Source organism: Opisthocomus hoazin, chromosome 22, assembly GCF_030867145.1.
Source record: "Opisthocomus hoazin isolate bOpiHoa1 chromosome 22, bOpiHoa1.hap1, whole genome shotgun sequence".
Classification (NCBI taxonomy): domain Eukaryota; kingdom Metazoa; phylum Chordata; class Aves; order Opisthocomiformes; family Opisthocomidae; genus Opisthocomus; species Opisthocomus hoazin.
In genome coordinates, this window is record NC_134435.1 from 6,022,423 (window position 1) to 6,044,187 (window position 21,765).

Below are 21,765 nucleotides of genomic sequence, written 5' to 3' on the forward strand. Positions count from 1 at the left end.
GGAACCAAGTGGTACGGCTTTGTTGGGAATACCCTGGTCCATTCCATCACATCCATAGATACACTCCACCATTAGGAATAGACAGGTCGTATTCTCAATGCTCAATTCTTAACGTAACTTCAAGTCACAGACTAGTTTCAGTGTGTTCAAATGAATCTCCAAGTAAATTATGCAACCCAGAAGGTACAAAATTAACCAAAACTGAAGCAGACAAAGACACTTTGCATTTCAGGCAAACTCAGCCACCCAGTTTCCCACAGCCTTGCACTGGGTCTGCCCCCACGAAACTCACTGGGAACTTTTCCATTAAAATCAGCATGAATGGGATCAAGTGCGTGGCTTGGCTGAACCCTATCCACTTGCCAACCAGTAATTCATTATTACAAAGGCAGTTCCCAGAAAATGCATTCGTATGAAGTCTGTGAGAATTAGCTATCACGCAACATGCGCTGCCTACAGGGATTTTGAAGGAAACACTGTAATTTATTTGGTGGGAGTGCAGTTCTACCTCACATTGTAAAGATTCTGAGCTCTCCTTTAAAAACTTCAAAAAAGTGAAAACAAATAATCTTAAAGAAGAAATGTGGCTTTTTAGCTATGGGATTCTTTCTCCTAAAGATTCTTGGAAATGCCCTCGCCATCACTTCAGAGACAATCAGGCTTTCCAGTTGTCTGACCTGAGACCCATAAGGACTGTAAATCCTACCAGTGCAATCAATCTTATCTGCTGCAAATCTTCAGAGCTTAGACACACCAGCTTTCTTGCAAGGAACGCTCTGCCCTCTGCCTGTGCTTTCCACAGAGTTTCAGCAGCACAGAAGACCATTTAACTCTCTTTAGGGCATCTGATAAGAGGGTCTCAAATGGAACATCAAGTAACAAGTTATTATGGACCAGTAAACACCTCCACATAGATCTAAGGCTTAACTAATTCAGGCTGTGAGCCCTTCCCACATCCTACCATCATCGCCAACAGCCAGTGTAACAGCAGCACAAAGGCAGCCAGGTGAGGCTCTCAAAGTCTGCTAGCACCTCTAATAAAAGTGTAATAGGAGTTGCTACAACACATTTACCATCATCCCACCTCCATCACCCAGCCAGCCACAAATACAAACCAGATGCACAGCCAAAAAAAGGTGGAAACTAACCTTCAGGGCTGTCGCTTGCTGTTACTCACTACCAGTGGAGTCTTCAACAAAACTCCCACTTAACTTTTAGCCCAGACTTTATTCTATAGCCTGTGTTTTCTCATCTGCATTTTGTTGCTATGCTGTTGTCCGTACATTCTGCAGCAGACTGATAGATTTTGCCAGTCTTCCAAAAACATTCTGCTTCAGTAATTTATGACCTGCAGGTCAATATCTGAAACGCTGCAATGGGTTGCCATGGAAATGTCAATACCATCCGTTTCTCTGCGCACATGTAATTGGGATATCCAAGAAAAATACCTGGAAACTCTGAAATTATATTCAAGTCATCTTACGTTGACTCAAAATCAGATTTTCCCCCTTTGTTATATTTTACACTGGAGATTGAGTAGCACTTTAGGGCTGCCTAGGACATTTAATACCCCTAGCTAGAGCCTTTGGGCTGCCTTTTTCTAACCATTTCATAGTTTAACAAGTCTCCAGAGACTCTGCTTAAAGAAAAACAAAGCAAAAAATACTTCAGCTTGCAAATAGAATATAAAGTTAAAACATATGATTTGCATCCTGCTCTTTACTCCGTGCTTTCTTAACAGGGATTGGAAAAGGCTAAGTTGAACTGGCAGGAAGAATGGCCAGTGAGCCTGTGAACAAGGATTCAAGCCCAGATTTAATCTATGGCTTTAGACAATACATCATTTTAAGATCTGATCCCTGAAAGAACTGATTCCCCAACCCCCATGAAATCCATTTTCTTTACATACTGAAAAAAAAAAAATCTGCTTTAAAAGCCACCCAAAAATATATAAAAGCCCCATATATCTAGAGTTTGGCATATCCAGCTTTAATGTGAACAAATGTGTATGACAGCACCAAGATGCAGAAAAGATCCCTGTAAAATGGGAACCAAACTTCTGCCCTACTCCACAGGGAGAAGACATGCACAACTGCAATGTGTTCATTACTATACATAACAGCCTCTCTCTAAAAAAGGAAAACACTAGAAAGAAAGAAACCCAGTAGGATGAATGAACTCTGAACACTACGATATAGTGAAGCTCAGTTAGACAAACAGGACGGCTGCCCACTCAGCAACAACAAAACACAGCTCCTAAGATGCAGTTCTCAGTGCCTGTTAATTTTGTATATATTAGTAGTCAGTCCAGGGCAATTTCTCATGCCACTATTTAGTAACTGTTGCTACCAGTCATACCAGATGCTTTCCCATGAAGTGACCTGGGTTTGCTGACCTATGGAAGAATGACGCTCCCAAAACGTCACCGCTTCCCACATCCAAAGACCCATTCAAAACCCCACATCACTTAAACCACACTGTCAATTTATTCCAAAGAGACTTCTCAAAAAATGAGATCAAACAAAACAATGGTTCTCTTTTTTTTTTTTTTTTTTTTTCTTTTTAAATAGTTCCTGCACCCCTAAGGTAAACTTTCTCTACTGACTTCCCTACTAAGCATGCAAGGTGGCTTTTGAAGGGAGGCACAGGGATGGGCATTTCGGAGGCAGCTGCTTCAGGCAGAAAACATTTCTCAGTGTCTCTCACCACTCCCAGTCAGCAAGCACCTTCAGCAGCTGCAACGGGCCTCCACATGTACAACAGGAAAAAAGGTCTCCTTGACAGGCAAACAGATGTGGTCACAAAGCGCACAGACACCTGACAAGATTAGAAGTTTAAAAAAACTCCCACAGGTAGCAGTCCACAGAAACCACTACTAGGCTTATATTTTCAGGTTACTTTTAGGACTGAGCATGCCTTACATGTGACACTTTCTTTGGATAAAAGAATCCTTCCTCAAATGTTCTGTAAATAATCACTCCAATTTTTAAAAAGCTATGATTGTTGAAGCAATGTTAAAATACTAGGGTTACCAGTGGAAAAAAAATAATCCATGTCTAGCTTAAAACTGACAGTCTCTAGTGGCCAAACCCTGCAAATGGAGCGGAGCCCAGGGAAATGAATTTTGTTCCAAGGACAACTGTCTGCAGCCCAGCAGTGCTAAGGAAAGCGATCCTCAGCACGGCGAGGCTTCTGCAGCACGACAGCCTCCGAGCAGGCCTGCAGCGAGGGACTGCGGAGGCTGAGCTGCCGAGGACCACCGCTCCGAACCCCCCACCATGCTTAGTCCTTCGGGATTTCTGGCCACCTTCCCTCGCACACCCAGCTGGCACTACTGCAAGGGGCTGCGGAGAAACCAGCTCCGAAGATCTACCTACCTGTGGAACTGCCAGCCCTGGAGTTGAAATAAAACCAAACCCTAAGCCCCTCGCCATCCAGATTGTGATTAATAATTTTTCCCCTTGAAAGCACTACACATTGCCGGGCAAGCGAGCCGTGCCAGATGGTCTGTGCACACACAGGGAGCTGGAACAAGTAAGCGACTGCACAAAAACTCCCAGATAAAAGGAAGAGCAAAGATGCGTAGCACACTTCTAATCAAAGGACCTGCTGAAAAATAAAGCACACTGTACTTAGCCCATTAACAAGCATTGCAGTTCCAAGAGCTGTGCAACATCCCATAGTAAGAGAGGAGCCTCCTGGTCTGCAAGAGACTTCACACTTTGCACGGGGCTGGGAGAAGGGGAGAAAGGAACCGGGTGCCACTGTCCCTGAGGGTTTCTTGAGACATGTAGCCAGCAGAGAGCAGAGCATCCACAGGCACTGAGGAGAGCAATGCAATGATTCCGCTGCCTGCCTTGGTGTTGTCGGACCATCCCATAGCCTCCAGCCGGGGAGTGCAACCCCTCCAGCAACAGGGCTCAAAACATCAGCTGGCAGACAGACTGCATGGCCGGCGGGAGAGAGAAGGACTAGTCATTAACACAGAGCTAGACTGGTTTACACCAATTACCAAAGCATGCCCTTGCTCTTCTTGTGACAGTAGAGTTTCAGCAACAGAGTACGAGGATGCAGGTCTGTGCTGGCAGCCCTGCGGGCTTCAAACTAGGCAAGAGCATCATGTCACGCCTGGGATATGATGGCTGGTCAGTGAAGCAGCTAGTGGTTACTGCTCGTGTGTGGGCCTTCAACAGAAACGGTTCCTATCCAAGAAGGCACCTCTGCATTAACAAAATAATCATTGCTTGGCTTAAGAGTACATCATGGTCCAAGTCAGTCCTGCAGACAGACCATTTGAAATCTAATATGCAAATATCAGGTAACACAACCCCTGAGATTTATATTCAAATGAGCAGAGACAATTAAATTCAAACTATTACCAGCAAACATGCATGTGACACACTGTGCCACACATAGTGCAGCACAACATATTTTGAAAAGTAATTATAAATCAATCATTTGTAACATGATCATCTAGAAAAACCAGAGTTCGAGCTCATAGTTTGCAATAACATAGTTTCTGCTATTGCCTTAAACTTCTCCCATTGTTTCAAAACAGTGTTTCTGCTTCTATAAAGCAGACATTTTCAAGAAACAATGAATTTACTACTGTGCCAAAGTGCAGATTCAAAGCAATTGAAATCAGAAATTCTACTGGCTTTTTCCTGGGCTGAGATCCTCTTACCTTCTATAATTTTAGGAAAGCACAGGGGAAAGGAGACTTACACTAGCTGAAATGAAAGCTAGCACTGCTGTTGCTTATTTTTCAAGTGAAAGTCATTTTTACCTAAAATGTCCAGGCAGCCCCAAGTATTGCTTAGGGAGTTCAAAACACAGAGAACACAAATAAATAATCAAGAGTTACAAAACAGCTACAAAAAGTTATTGCCTAACACAGGTTCTAGCTATAAACCAAGGCTCTGTAGACCAGACACCTAGTTCATACCAACCACCGGCTTACTACAGGTGTACTCCCCAGCCTCCCACAGAGCGTAACACATGCTTTGCTAAAGAGTAAGCATCGAAGAAGCCCCTGCTTCCCTGCTCATCACTGCATCTGCACACACAACGGGAAGAACCAGGCCCAACGAGCTGCATCCCCCTCCCACCTCATCTACAAAAGGTAGGTGAAATGCTCTGCATCTTCTCCGTCTGCCCAGTTCACCCAGCAGGTAGTAGTGGTGAGCGGCAGTTGCCAGCACTGCTGCGCTCTCGCAGCACCGCCACGTCTTACTGAGCCACGCGGGACCTGGGATTGCAGCGAGGAAGGGAGGCAGGACAGACAGCTGTGGCTACACTGGGAGATGGGTTTAGGGCAGCAGGAAGAACAACGTTTAGAGGGAACAGTGCATAACGCAGTGATTAAAGGCATGATAGCATGGATAACCTACCATACACACCGTCTGATAAAGAAAACCGTCCTTTGGCTCAGGCATGAGCTACCCAGGCTCTCACTTTGAACGTGCCAAACAGGCACAAACTGAAGCACAGGAAGTTCCAGCTGAAGATGAGGAAGAACTTCTTCACTCCGAGTGGCAGAGCCCTGGCACAGGCTGCCCAGAGGGGCTGTGCAGTCTCCTTCTCTGGAGATATTCAAGACCCGCCTGGACGAGGTCCTCTGCAGCCTGCTGTAGGTGACACTGCTTCGGCAGGGGGTTGGACTGGGTGACCCACAGAGGTCCCTTCCAACCCCTGCCATGCTGGGATTCTGTGTGATTCTGCGCCCAGTGACAACTGTCTGCACCGCACCAGCTCTGAAATATCATACCAGGCATTGAAATCTCCTCCCTTTAACCAGCATTGAGCTCATGAGCAACATAGCATTTGCTTGTAGGGATGTGCTTGGCACACAGTCACCATTGTGAATTAAATTAGTGCAGAGAAAGACCAAGCGATTTGTTTCTCATTCTCCAGCTGGGTCTCGTGCTGCTCTAAACACTGGGACCCTTCCAGTGCCCCTTCTGCAAGCACGAGGTACCAGCAGCACACAGCTTTTCTTCGGTGGCCAGCCACTGAGGAGCAGATTTCACACAGCTGAGGACAGTCAGAACTAGCTGGAATACATTTTTAATCCCTGGACCACTTCACAAGGCCTCACATGTGGCTCTTCTGTTGCAAGAAATGACAGAAATTTAGAAGTTTGCAGGATATCCATCTCCCTTGCAACTCTGGGCTTGCCCATTGCTTTCATTTGATGATGCCTGGAGCTTTTAGCCTGATCAAACCACTTTATCATCATTATCGTGGACAGCAGACAAAATTTATGCCGCTTTTAGTCAGAAAACATTTGAAACAGAAAATGTTTATCTGCATTTTCTACTCGAGCTTACTTTAGTGATGCATACCAGATGCTATTTTTCGTATTGTTATTAAACACAGAGTTTGAATCCTGCGGTAGAAAACAGCAAACACTACATGCTACCCATATTTTTGAATTCTCAGCTCCAGAATCCATTTCCTAAATGGAGATATGGGTTGTAGAACATTTTCAGTTTGTCAGGACAGAATATTAAGGTCTTTCTGTGAACAAGTTTCTTCCCCTTTGTGCCTGGCAGAGACATCAGAACCCACTGGACCATTGCCATCCTCTGTCTTTCTCAGCAGGTTGGACAACATGAATACAGCTTGTAAATAAACAAACCCCAACAGGATGACACTTCATGGAAAAACTCACCAGTAAATGTGAAATGGCAAAAACCGTGTGGGTGTGCACATACATTTTCATAAGCAAAAGCTCCTCACATGCCTGTGGGCGGCCGCACACGCTCACGCATGCAAGCACTCGCCCGGGCTCCGAAGGCAACGTCTGACTTATGAACCTCTGCTCTGATGAACTCTGCTCCTACACTGGGCTATTACCAGAAAGAAACAGGATCGGCTTGCAGTAAAAACAGGGTTTATGTTCCTCTTGTCCAAAAGGCAAATATTTTGTTCTCTCTTTCCTCCCAGGAGACAGAGAGGCTAAATTCATTACGGATTCCGAGATCAATGGATATTATAAGGAGGAATAAAACTGAGCCTTAGTGAAATCTGTTGTGAAATGTTTTGTCTCTATAAAGGTATCTATAAACAAGTGTTGACTAAATGTAAACATAAACAAACAAGTGATTAATCAAGCTTAGTTTCACACACCCCTAGTGCTGCAGTAATTGACAGGAAAATGTGAAAAATAAAATGAGCACTTTCCCCATGCTTTCATCAGCACTTCCCACAAAAATTTTGCAGGAGTATTTGTACGAGAACTGGAAAATGTTGTTTTAGGGACCAAAATCAGCTTTGTTATACCTAGCAACATTGGTAACATTCAACTCCAGCTGTAACCTGTTCACAGCAATCACATGGGAAAGCCTTATCATAGTGTTTGAATTTAGTAGAGAAGCTACAACAAACTCATCAGTTGAGAGTGAAATCAATTTTATTTTTACATTAGCTAATGATATAAGCATATCACTGACACTTAAATAACTGCAAATAATTGAGTTGTTCACCTTTAGTTCATGCATATCTGAATGGAAATAACTTGCTCTGGCAACTTGCCTCATAACCAAAACAGGACTCCACCTGCTTTCAAAATAAAAAACATTTAGCCTAAGGTACATATCTGAATCCCACTGAAATCAATTTGACTTAAGTACCTGCTCAAAGTTAAGGATGCATTCAAGTGTTTCCTTGAAGCCTACATGGATCTCAACCTACCTGATGAGAAAGGCGGGGACAAATGTAGAAATGGAGCTTCTTAACGTAATATTATTATGTTCCTGTATTCCACATTTAGTGAGAGTTTATTAAAGGAATGACTGCAGTTTTGTGGAGTGTATGGGAGAGGGAGATGACAGCTCAGCGCCAGGAATCCGTTGCAGAGCCGACCCATTCCACTCCAGCCTCTCCCAGCTCCTGTCCCAGCTGCAGCATCACTGGGCATCACAGCGCTCAGCATCACTCCACGCTGCCCCGCCAATGTTTACATATATACAAGAGGATTTATGCTACTGGAGAAACAAAAGTGTGCTGCAGCAACTACAGTATTTGATGTCATAAAGAAATAATAAGAAAGTATTTAATGAACATTCAGTCATTCTGAAAACGATTTTTTAACATCTGGGAAAAGGAGATGTTTACTTAAAAGCAAAATCCTTTGAAGATACAATACACTTTCCAAAGCACTACGAAATTCAAAAAGCCCACTGTAAAAGCAGCCCACACAGCTCTCCTGTGCTCCTGATACGCATACGCATCACCACACATCTTTAGGTACACGAGCAGTTCCCTTCCTCCCACAACCCGAAAAAACACAGCAAAACTACTATTATTAAAAAGAATGTTAAATTATCTTCATTATAATTTTATTTCTAGGCAAAAGAAAACTGACTGTCTCAGAAGCACAGGACAGGTTGACTTTTCACCATTGTGTGGCCCAGCTAAGGCCACCCACCGGGGAGGTCTATGATAGCAAATTCTATCAGCTCTGGAAAAACGAGGCTATTCCTTGTATTCCACACCAAGTACACATGAGAGTGTTGCTCATCAGCCTTCACCTAATCATCCCAGATGATTTATTGCACTGTTATAAAAATAGAAACCTTTAGATTTATCCTAAAGTTTCTTGCTAAAATTGCTGCAAGAGACTTCTTTGCCCGCACTGGCAAAGAACTGCTTCAGCAGCTGTGCCTGTGGTTGGGAAGGGTGACATCCAACTGCCTAACACCAGTCTCTGGAGACAGGTTTTTTTCATGAGTGCATCACCTCGCTTCTTATTTAAAAGCTGAATCACAACTGAATTCTCAATCTTTCTCTTACCAGAAAAGCCCTGTGAATCTGCAATGTGAAATTCAGAGAAAATCCAAGACAGGAGAAAGACAGATGTATTTATCATGCACAGATGATGTAGGAAGGAGACAAAAAATATTGTCCTCAGTGCCTTACTGACTGCAAAATAAGGGAACAGTAATTAATCAGCAGGAGTACATGCTGAGAGGAAATATTGATTGAATTTGGAGAAACTTCAGTTTCCTGAAGGAACTGTTCCCCTGCAAAGGTAACCAGGAAAGTTTCTGTAAATTAGAATGGCAACCAGCCAGCCTGCAGCCAATCTGACTGTCGTTTCAGGCAATCCAGAAAAATATACACCAGATGCACGTTGGTTTCTAAAAGTAATTTAAATACTTCAGTAAATCAATGGCATTGACAGTTTGATGGACTATGATGGAGGAGTCTTCCTCTGAAATATCATCTTTAAACCCTGCAAAGCTCCGGCAACTGAGTTGTTACAACTTTATCATATTTTTAAGTTTCTTATCTGTTCCAACACCTTCTAGTGTTCGGTTATTTCAGCTTATATCAACAAGGATTTCTCTCCTGCTGAATTGGCCCCCAAGCCCTCAGGACCCCTTAACGTCCCACCGGTGTGAGGAGGAGGAAAGGCTTTCGTCCTTTCACACCGCAGAGGGGCAGGAGATGTCAGTAACAGCACTGAGGAGCAGCTCTGCTCGGACAGGGTTCAGTATCTGTTAGAAAGGAGCTGGTTGCCTCTACTGAGCAGAAGCAGAAACTTGTTATTTCTATGCTTTTACCTCACTAGTATGTGTTTATGGCCAAGGGGATGTTAACCACCCTCGACAAAAAAAAAAAAAAAGGAAACAGCAGTAGACATTGAAAGACCATAAAGAACTTTTTTGGGCAAAACATGTCCATCACAGGGTCACATGAAATGATCACATCTTTCAGGTCCAAGCCACCACCCCTCTGAAGGTCTGACCACAGGCAAACCCAAGTATTGCCGTGGGAAGGGGTCATGATTCTCCAGCAGACGCTGTGGGTCTGTCCATCCCATCAGCCCCGAGTATAGTCGTGACGGGACTTGTGGCAGATTGGGCTTGGCCATTCCAAGGGATTTAATTAGCAGTTAAAGAAACAGTCTGCCTGGTTTCAGCACATTTGGAGAGTTACCTTGCTGTCTTCCTCAGTAATAAACTGTTCTTGGCTAAGGTCATCTTTCATCTGCACAGTAAATAAAACTGTCAACTAAAGTTGAGTTTCTGTTTCTCATCAGCAAAGCAATACAATAAAACTCAGAGCAATGTATTTAGACAATGATTTTGAGAGAGAAAGCAAACCTTAAGGAAGTTGTAGCATAATCGTTTCCTCTCAGTTGATCAACATAACAGACACAGTCATTTAGCTGGGGAAATGTGATGTAAAGCTTACAAGCCTGATAATCAGATTGTCTTTGGAGACAAAAATCAAGCTGGTTTTCCAGACCCCACCATAACCATTAATTAAATACTTACCATCTCTTCACTTAATGTCTAAAGAACATTTGAGCAAAAATCCAGCAGTTTCAAGACAAAAACCCACCTCCTCTAGCTTGCCTGTTTAATTCTATCGTGTAGGAAGTTTTATTGCTGTCAAGCAACATTTCTCACTTTTTTAAGAAGGAATTCAACTGGAAATATTAAAATATTTTCAACATGCTGCTTATTTTTATCTAGAGGAAGATAAATTATATGCATGCAAGTAGTAAAAGCCGTTGCCAGAAAAAATAGGGTTTATTCCCACCATACCTGCAATACATCAACCACTATATGAAAATATTTCTCTTTCCAAAACAATTAGCCTAATTTGTAGTGAGCTCACACAGACTTTCACAGTACTACTCTGCTGCAGATTATTACTTGCCTAAAATATGATGCTTACATTTTTCCAGTACATTAACAAATAGTATTGTTTGAGAGGGGGAAAAAATGGTAATAAATATTCTACCCTTTACTCTGTGATTTTTGCAAACATCAGATAATCCTACTCCAGTCAAAACACAATGATTCAGGCTGCCAAAACAAGTATTTACTTTCCCCAACATTCTGATAGCGATTTACGTAAATGCAAAAGCAAACCTGGTACGGTCTGAAATCAGACTAGAGCTCTGCTGCTCGTTTTTCATCCGTTCTCTCGCAGCACATTCCACTCCTTAAAGCCCAGCACGTCAGCAGAGCCTTCATAAAGGAAGATGCATACCAAGGTATGCATCTCCAGGGCTTAGGAGGTTGGGGTTTTCTGTTTGTTCACATTTTTTAAACAGATGGAATAAAATCTCAATTTTCCTTACAATAATATAAAAGATAATAGCATGTGGAAAATGCTAGAAAAACCCTGCTATTGGGTCCACCTTACCGTACCTATTAGCAAAATCTAGAATTTACCTCTGTTGTTGGGAATTTTTTTTTTTTTTAATCTATGCATGAATCCACCCTCGCAATCCTACTTTGGAGCTCTCTGCCTATGCACTTCATGCACGTTGACTCGTGGTACTGAGATTTCCAACAAACCACCATCCAGAATAACTGCATTTAGAAGACTGTGTCCCTATACAGATTCATGACCAGAATAACTGAAGCTAGAGCAAGTTTGCCCCCAAAGTCTCAAATGACTGAACAAGACCACCTTCCCAGGCACCATGTTGGGCATGAAGAGCTCTTCACATCTGTGTGGAGACGGGAGGCATGAAGAGCCCCCCCGAGCACCGCACAGCCCCATGCCCTGCACTGCAGGAGGTCCCCTGCACCCAGTTGGGATCTTCTGCTCCACAGACCCAGCCCCACTTCTGCAAGGGAGAACCTGGAGAGATTTCCCCACAGCAGCATCCTAACAGAACCACCGACTGTGAGAATCAATCCCAAAGCCCTTGTGGCATGGGAGCTCCGGTGTGATCACTGCCCAGAAGCTCCAAATCCTTGAAACGACGACTGACCCATCTAACTCCAAGTTCTTGGAGCTTTCAATTCATTCACCTCCCGTTTCACTGGGGAGAGAACAGCTTGTCCTATTTCTTACGAAAAGAGTGCCAGAGATAGGAATATTTATAAGGAATTCGTATTTATCTATCCAAACCCAAACGTTCAAAAATCATGACTCACAATCCCCTCCCAAATCATGGGATTAAATTAACATATCATGGGATTTTGAAAGATGCTGTCTTAGAAATTATGGAATACTGTACACTTTGTGTTACTCATTACTTGAAAATATTTACTCAGCCAGAAGCTACAAGGTTTTTATCGACAGTTAAAAGAGCCAGAAGCTCACCTAGAGAAGAAGAAAAAGAAAAAAGTCATCACATATTCATAAGATTCCTGGAGGCCAGACCCTTAAAAATAGTCCAAGTGTTACAATTCATCACATGTAAATTTATGGGACTTGGCAACAATGCAGTTGTCTCCAGGGATGGTGGAAGAGGGGGAGTGCTCCTGGTTAACCTTTTTTTTTTTTTTTTTTTTAAATAGATGCAGTATGCTGAAAGTGCCCTACAAAGTACTTCCTAAATAAGCCCATTGATTAATTTAGAGCACTATGGAAACGCACCATACAGCGTGCTTATCAACGCCCAGTCACTAAATATTTTGACGTTTGTTAACCAAAACTAGATGCATTCTGGAAAAAAACAAACTGGAAAACAAAATTACAACTTTCGAAAGCATGTCCTTTCCAAGCCTGTTGTCTAGAGAAAATCAGGAGCGGGAAGCCAGGTTTAATAAAAAGTAGAGAAGAACAGAACAGTTTTGTAGTGGACATTGTTAAAGGCAAGCAGAATTTCACTGGAAAAAAGAACCCTATACAGTATATTGAGGTTTTTTTCCAAAATAAAACCTAAACTTTAATCAATTTTACAAATCAAAAGATAATGGATGGAAGGGGAGATTACTACTCTTTGCACTTTTTTCCTTATTTTAAAATTTGAAATATGAAAAAAATCACATCTGTTCCTACCCATCACCAACACCTACTGTTCCAGACATGGGTCAGTGCTACTTCTCAGCCTGGCCTGCTTGAATTCAGCCTCACTTTTGCTTTTTAATCCCACAGTGCTGGCTGATGGCTACTATTATTTTGTGCCTTTGTATCAGAGTCTACAACCTGCTGTCCTCACGTGAGCGCACGGCTCAGGTGAGGCGACGCGGACGCAGATGTCTGGCAGCATCGCACACCGCACGCGGCTTTGCTGCCGGTCACAGCGGGCAGCCCACGAGCAGCCCCGTAGTCAGCTCCACGAGAAGCCACGCAGCACGGCATTGCCTTTCAGAGAGGTGTTTTCAGATGCTGTTGTCAGAGCCTTCCTCTAGCAGGTACCGCATGCCAATTACTGGAGCTGATCTGCAATTTATGCTTTTCTGTGTACCAGACTCCTACTCCTGAGGAATATTTACCATCCAAAAACAAAAATACTGCCATAAGGTGTGAATAAAATCAAGTCTCTTTTGTTTAAGAGGAAACACAGTGACTGGCTGATATTTTCCAACACCGCAATAATTTTATAAACATAATTTTATAAGCATCTACTAACAGAGCAACTTCCATCCTACGATTCTGGGATGGCGGCACTCGGACTCCTGCAAAGGCAACCAGAAAAGCCCAACACAGCACTGTGTCAGTCACAAAATTCATGGGTCATTTTGGTGGCCAAGTAAAAAAAAAAGTTAGGTGAAAGCCATTGCTTCTTTTTCGTCCCCATTCCAACTTGAACACTGAGATTCATATTGTTCACTAGGCCCTAATTTCAGTGCCTCGTCTCTGTGAGTATCTGTTCCTTCAGGTGGTTTCTGGGGATTACTACATACAAGAGTAGAGTAGAGAGTGGAGTTTTTACAGCAGGTACCATATTCTTCGTCTTTTGAAAATGACTAAGGTAGCATAGCAGAGGGATGGGGACCACTGAGGAGATTTCTACAAAGAACATTCTAACACACTGTGTTACACTTGAAAACTTTTTATACTGAAATAGCATAATACTAGGGTATGAGTGGCAAATAGCTCTGCAGTTTCGTACACATGCTTGGAAGAAAAATGTAGCTATTTTCTTGTTTCCACTCAAACGACCCAGCTGATCTCAGTGTTAACATCAGCTGTCAAAACATCCACTTACCAGATTTGCATCCCTTATTTATTCAGAAAAAAAAGGTGCAACATCTTAGCAGTTACCAGAGAAAGAGAAAAATACTACATAGAACGGGTGTTTATGTTTAGCTCCTGTTATTCCCTCACTGTCTACCACATACTTGGGACATTAAATTCCACACTTGTAAACACATAAATAAATCAAGAAAGTTTGTGTTCATATCTGAAGATACCATTATTTCCCTGTTGGGATTAAATCCAGCCCAGCAAAGACACTGCCAACGAGAAGCCTGCATACTGTGCCAGCCTTGGTGTTCTTGCTGCAGCCTTCCACCCCAGCCTTTTCAAAGCCAGCACTGCTACCTGTCCCCAGCACATGCAGGCACCTTTGCACCACCGCCCCATCCACCATCCCCTTCCTCTGCTCAGCCGGACACACGACTTTATGCTGGTTATCTCTGGAGCCAAGGAAAATTTTTTAAAGCATATACAGTTCCACCATCTTGGAGATGGTTTTGTCTGCTGCAACACTTGCCTACCCTAGGTAGAGTATTCAACTCCTCCCCTACCTTTTCATCCACAGAGGGATAAGAATACATTTCCATTTTCAAGGACAAAAAAGCCAGAGGCAGCAGATCACATTGGCTACATGCCTTCGGCTACACTTCATACATCAACTGGCATGGACATCTCTGCCTTACCTTTATACAGGGTATCCACACTCTCCATAGGAAGCTGCTTCTTCGCAGCTACTCTGCGATAGACCACGTGCGTTCTGCCTCTTCCCTCCTCCTCCTCCTGGGCCCCCTTTTCCAGAGGTTCAATGAAGAACTCGTCCTTGTCTGTGCGAATCATGCCAGCCTGCAGCGACAGGGCAGAGATCGAACATTTTGTGTTACTGCACATACAGCAGACGTTGTGAGTAAACAGTTACAATATGCTTAAGCACACTTTAGTGCTCTCTAGAGGGCAATTAGGATGCAGTGAGGAAACCAGGTGAATTCTGTATTAGAGCAAAACAAAACATCATTTCCCCAACTTGACAAGAAAGGACAAAAGGTACAATCCTGAACCAAAAGGACTTCTCCTCGAACGACACGAGCAAAGTACAGGTCTAAGAATCTATCTAGGAAATACACTCTCCATCAGAAATCAGATACAATGAAAGTTGCTATGACCTTCACTATCTGTCAGCCCCAGACCGCTCCAGTGTTTACTATCCCTGCTAAATAAAGGGTCAGCTCGGTGCCATAAGCCGGTCCTGACATGCAGTACAGCAGTCAGAAAATGTAGTCAGCCTTTCTGTCCAGAAGGAAGATGAAGAAACACTATGTCTTAGCTGCAGGCAACGAAGCTTTGTGACTATTTCCCTGTTGACAGAAGGAGTTCCACTGACAAAACACTCTTTTGAGAATTAGCCACAACCAGTTTAAAAAAGGTGTCAGTAGTACATTGCTAAGAGATAAAGACTTATTCAGACTGGATCAGATACCCTGGTAGGAAAAAAACAAGCAAATTGCTCTGCTACAGAGCACCTCAAAGGAACATCACCCAAGCGATTCTCTCTGTGTTCAGGGGAAACCCTCACAAAGACTGAACACTTTAAAAGAAAAAAAGTCTCTTCATTATTTCCACATAGGTGAAACAACTTGGGCACCCAGATCGCCTGCGTTTGTCTCCTCTTGCAGTCCTGCCCTACTGCAAAAGGTCACAGCAGCCAGTAGCTGGCTTGCAGAGATGGCTGGCTTGAATCAATTTTTCTGCATATGTTTGCACATCTGTGTTTGAGAACTTAAACTAATGAATTCTTAGCTTGTAAACAGAAAGTCTTACTATCAATGGGAAAGAAATTGCTTAGATTATTATTGAGCGACGCCCCAGATCTAACCTTCAGAAGCTCCTTCATCATGCTCTTTCCCACCTTGGCCACTGATGACCCCGGAGTCACCAGACTTTCAGACTGGGCACAGGAGAACATCTTGACACTGTGACATACTTCATCTTGGTATCTGAGCTTATGGGAGCCTAAATCCTCAGCTGGGTGAAGCCCTACCTCAAGCTTCCAGGAGAACCAGTTTGGCTCCTTTGAACCCAATTTCGTCACTTCAAACAAGTATCATCTAAGCACTCTCATTATAGTCCAGCACTGAAGTTCTCATACAATGCATATTTTTCTTCTACAAGCAGCAAACTATATTCCTACTGCTAAAAATACAGTATGTTCTTTGGTTCCCTCCTTGGAAAAATGTCAGGTTCATTTGTCATGTCTTAACTTACATTAGGCAAGATTTCCAGTCCCAGATTTCATATATATAATGTATACAAAAACAGATTGAAGGGGAAGGATTAAAGAAGCAAAATTATATCGAAGCAATTTAAACCGATGCCATCCTGCCTGTACAGAGGAAACTGAATTTGAAATCCTGTCCTGTTTCTTCTTATCTAATTTAGATTCTACATCAGACACAAAAAAAAGGTGAGACAGGCTCAGCAGCTCAGGGAAGCTAAGACAACCAAGAAAATAAGTGCTGCATCCAGAGAGGCAGCAACTGATCTTTTACTGTAAAAAAGGATACATGAAATATTCAGAATTGACGTTATTCTCCATTTAATGTGCATTTTAATGGTATACACACACACTTCTTCTGGATATTAAATATTAGATCCATAAACTTGAAAGACTTTTTATAAGAAACGCACATCTAAAGATCAAGAAGGAACAAGTGTTTGCATGCTCAACTGCACTGAATACGATGCACATGCCATACACACGCCCAGGAGAGATATAGTGAGCTTGACTGCCATGTGAAAAAACACGTGATTTTGCTTTTCGCAAGTAAGCTACACGGTGGCACACAAGTTCCTATGTATTTCTAGATGTATCAAACCTACTATTACCTGAGAAGATATATGCCAGATCTTAGTTTAAAATGCAGACCATACGTCAGAATCCAGGGGGAAATGCTGATGTACAACATATGCAGCAGGGCGTACTGATGGGAGTTCGGAGGAACTTAGGTCTTCTAAGAAAATTAATGGATAGACAACTTCTACACTGAGTAGTTGAACTGATTAGACAGCAAAACCTTTTATAGGTGAACTTCAGCTTCCAGGGCATGGTGGCCCTTTGGAAAAGAAAACATCTGGTCAGAGTGAAGATCTCCCCCCCAAGATGATGAAGGTGACACCCTGGGACAGGCTACAAGACTAAACAAAAGATATATTTGGATGCTGTTTTCCAAGACATGAAACCAGCTGTGAAACGCTGACGTTTCCTGCAGATCCTTGTGCCTGGTGCTGGCCCTTTTGCGTGCAGGGGGATTCGCGCGGCATTGAGCACTGCCAAATAGCTGACATCCATCAGGTGCTCTTATTTCACACTCTGCTTCTCGGGTAGACACCACACCACTCTGTACATCCCCCTGGCAGCACCCTCCCCAGTCCTGTTGGAGTGTAGAAAGGAAGGAATTTTACCTTCAAGCACAGCTGAATTTATTTTTTTTTCTTCTTCCTTATTTCTGAGAAACACATCAATCATTTTTGGTAAGTAGTATTGGGAAAGAACTAGTGTGTGTTTGAATAGTAGAAGAACTATGTATTTTTATATATTGTATATCCTACACAGTTTTTGAATTAGCCAACATATTCTCATGAAATAAAACAAGAAAATACGGCTGTTTAAGACTTTAAGAAGAAAACTAATTTAGACTGCAAGCCAGAGTTCCTACAGCAATCCACAGTTCAAGCCATCTGCCTAATAATATACCCACAGTTATAAATGATTCATTAAGAAATGCGGGGCTCCTGACTGTCTCCACCACACATTTCCTTGCTGCTTTGAGCAAGGCATTCAACCTCTTTACCTCCATTTCTCCACCTTTGAACCAGCAAAACAACAGTCTTGCAGGATAATTACATGGGTTGATTTGTTATATTTTTGCTAAGCGCTTTGAACATGAAAAGCTCAAGACAAATTGCCTAATGCATTTTTTCTGATACTACTCAGAACACCCTCAAAAAGCCACCACTAAAGGGAGATTGCTTTTAGTCATCAACTCAACACCAGGGCTATGTGCAGCCAAAAAAGCAACATAAAGACACTGCTCCGGCAGCACGGTTTGCTCACGCCCTGCAGCCATCACTCCTGTTCTTATCCGCAGATGCCGTCACCCTTGGGCAAGCTTGGCATGCCAAGACAACCGTCAGGCAACCACCAAGTTTACAGTGACAACAGAGAGCATTAAAGTTGCTGCAATTTGCTGAAGAATGCCTCTGGATGACTACAACAGAAATGCTGTATTGTTCAAGCAAATTTGTGCCTTCCCTTCAACACAGGTTAGACTAGAAAGACTTCAGAAAATTTTTGGACCACCCTCTGGACATTTACTGCAGTGGATACGAAAGTCAAATTAAGCCTTTCAATTAGCAGTTTCCTCAAGTTCTGAACAGAGGAACAGCAGTTGCTTTCAGGAAAAAAAGGCTTAAAAGTAATGGCTAGCAACAGTGTTTTTCTGCCCTGTACTGCTTATTGCCCATCCCGGGACTGCTGTGCTTCCAGGAGTTACGGACCAGCAGTGCCTCCCCTTCGCTACCATCCTGCAGCCACTCACGTGCTGTGTAATTCAGAACAAGGTCTGGGCTTGAGCATCTGCCGTGGAAAGCACTTCCAATTCTGTGAAAAATGCTGAGCTAATTACTACCATCTCCCCTCCTCTTCCAGGACTTTTAACTTGAACCTAGAGCAAATACGGGAAATTGCTAAATAATGACAGCAGCAGCAACTGTGTCCTGTGACTAATAAAAATATAAATTAATTGAAAAAGTGTTTGCCTTTGGAAAGCAACGAACTGTAGCAAAGACCCTATAATATCCCAATATTTCCCAAAGCAGGACATCCCCAGGCCTTCCTTCCAGGGGTTTTTAGATCCCACCTGAAAATTACTCAAGTCAAGCACTGCTTAGCACTCATTAATATGCATTAAAGACTAGAGCAGAAGACAATCAAAAGGAAAGTGCAGTTCAGAGAACCAAACCCTCTGCTAAGGTTAGCAAGGTGATTATTTAGAAGCAAAAGCCACACAGCAAAAAATTCACAAGGAAGGCAGAGAGTGACTGTCCTGTCTAACCAAGACAAGAATTGCATTGATAAGCCACAAACAAGTCCATTGCAATACACAGGGCTGGAGTTCAGAGCTCCACTGATCTCTTTTGGGGGTAACAGGGCTCCTGTGCATCTCTGCAGACCTGCCAGGCTTTCAGGGACCACAAGATCTATAGGTACTGGCAACGGCCACATGGACCCTTCTCTACCACTCCAGCTTTACAAGGCAAGTCCACTCTGCCATCAGGTCACCATTTCCATGTGGGGCTTTCTGCCCAAAGTAATCACCCCAGCTGCAGCCACCACGATGGAGATCTCTCCAGCCCAGGAGACCTGCCAACAGTTTGCCACCGCAGTTCAGAGCTCAGTGGAAAAGCAGGTCTCTTCTCCAGTGTCCTCAACATCCTCAACCCCTCTTGCATTTCTGAATACATTCTTTAAAAGTCTAATTTGACAGAAAAACTGCCTAGCATATTTAGATCTACAGAAAACTCCAGGTTTTAGAGCATTGGCTGCTGTGGATAATTAAGTGTCTCGCTGGCTCTGCACTTCGTGAGCGACTTAATTGTCTCCTCATTCCCATTCCCATCACAGCTCCGTGTTCTAGGCTGTAATGAAGTAACCCATCTAGCTGCTGCTTCAGGACTCCAGAGCCTCAGCCCATGCTGTAACCGCAAGTTTAATTAATGTTCATTTTCTTCCTCATTAGTACAGCTTTACAAAGTTTCTCATTGCCATATAAAGGCAGATTTACTTCCCAATCTCCAAGCACATGATACAGATAGGAAGCTAAAATTAAATGTGAACAAACCTGAAACGAATATGAAAAACAATCCAAGTGTCTGCTTAGTTTATTACATCAGCAACCTACAAAAACAGAGTTTCAGAAACTTTCAGAAACAGTATTTCTGTAAATAGAGAGAGCTCTATTTTTTTGAGTATTTGATTCTGAATAAGGTAACCAGCCATACGATGTACCTGTGCATGAACAAGTTCTAAATATAGTCCTGAATTTCAGGTGATTTTCTTGAGACCCAAGGGAGGTTCAAACTATCTGATCTTTAACCTCCATGCCTGGGTTAGCATCCTGCACTTTCTGTGATGTCAACGAAGCCTCCAGAGGGGAATTTGCAACCTGGGATCCCCCCAACAATCAGAGAAACAGAGAGAGGAGATTTGCATTTCACTATACAGTTGCCAAAAAATACTTTGTAGAGGGCTTGAAAGACAAAATATTTGTATTTGCAAGACAGCATATTGGACAAGGTCTTATTCTATTTTTATATCAATATGCCTGTATCCTAAATACACAACTGCTGAATGTTTGGCCAAAACTGGCACTAGTATAGAAGAGAACTTGAAAGCTACATGTAACTTATATTTATATTATAACTTATATTTATGATCCTTCTCTAGGTCTTAGAACCACAGGAACATGCTTTTTCTGAACAACAACAGATGTGTCCTCCCAAACCTGAAGTACGGAAACTTTATTAGTTCAACAACATTAGAATGGACCTGATGCTCCAAGGACTGGAGGAAGATCCCCCAGGAAGTCTGCGGCAGAAGTGAGGACACAGCACAGACCTTCCAAACTCATCCCTGCCCACACGGGATCTCTCAGCATTTTCAGTTCCGCAACGTACTCATTCCCAGTCACACAGTACACTGATTCAGGAGCCGGCACACTTGGCCTTTTATTTCCGTTGAGCTTCACTTATATCGATAACAACGCAGGGGGGGAAAGAAAAAAAAAAAAAAAAGCTTCTTATGTCATGTTTGTATTTGATTCTTCGAGAACATGCCTCGAACTACTGAAGCGTTGCAGAGGAAGAATTGTGCAGTGTTGCAAATTCATCTTTCTTTACAGTGGATGGAGGTGCTGAAGGAATTGTAGCAAACATTTGGAACATGTTGCCACTTATTGTGCTGTGAGATGATGCTGCCCTAAAGCTACACCGATTTATTCAGTCCTGGGCTGGACGGGGAAGGGAACACAAATAAAGTTTCTAACTGGGCATATATATTTTTATTATTTTTAGTCTAAAAGAGTATTTTTCAGCTTTTCTTCAAGTCAGTTTGCGATTAAGTTGCTTTATTTTCACATAACCTTAAAAAATTAAGGGGGTAAATATTTATGTATGCCGATAGGAATTACATAGACAAACTGATGGGGAGGCAGAGCCTGCTGGGTAACCCTATGAAAGCTGCATGTTATTTAGGGCCCCTATTTATCCTCTGCAGAATGGGGATAAGGTCACATTTCTAATGCACTTTGAGATCTACTAATGAAAAGCACCACAGCAGAGCTATTCACACTAAGCGTGCTTTCAGGATTCGTAATTCACTTTCGTGCAGTCCTTGTCGCTCAGGGGAGGATGGCTGTCCACACATTCATGCACCTATATGCTTTCACTGCTACCAAAAATAAGGTTTTGTCCCTGGAGCCCAGCTTAGTCACTACACAATTGATTAATAACAGCAAATTTGCAGCTGATATAACCTCAAGTTAAGAGAACTGCGTTAGTTTACAGCAGATGAGAATCTGTACCCAAATCTTTCATTTGTATGGTACAACTCGTTTTAGAAACACAAAAGGGTTTTTTGTGGTTTTTGAGAGACAATAGCGAGACAGACTGTGTCTCGTTCTCACTGAACCATCAAGAAACACACAATTACAGTGATTTCACAAAGCAATGCCAGCAGATTTCAAGACAAGTGCCCTGGCCATGGTGTCTGGCTTTTACCAGTGTCCAACACTAAAAACATTGCTTCCAACT

The 21,765-nt window shown here is 42.8% G+C and overlaps 1 protein-coding gene across 1 annotated transcript in view; it reads right to left on the reverse strand.

The window, feature by feature from the left end:
• The window catches only part of ADAMTS2 (ADAM metallopeptidase with thrombospondin type 1 motif 2), a 185,325-nt gene that overhangs the window by 101,543 nt on the left and 62,017 nt on the right, over window positions 1–21,765 (reverse strand). Inside the window, exon 3 of the mRNA XM_075441680.1 lies at window positions 14,586–14,745. Coding sequence (XP_075297795.1) covers window positions 14,586–14,745 — 160 coding nt within the window. The remainder of the gene's footprint in view (window positions 1–14,585; window positions 14,746–21,765) is intronic.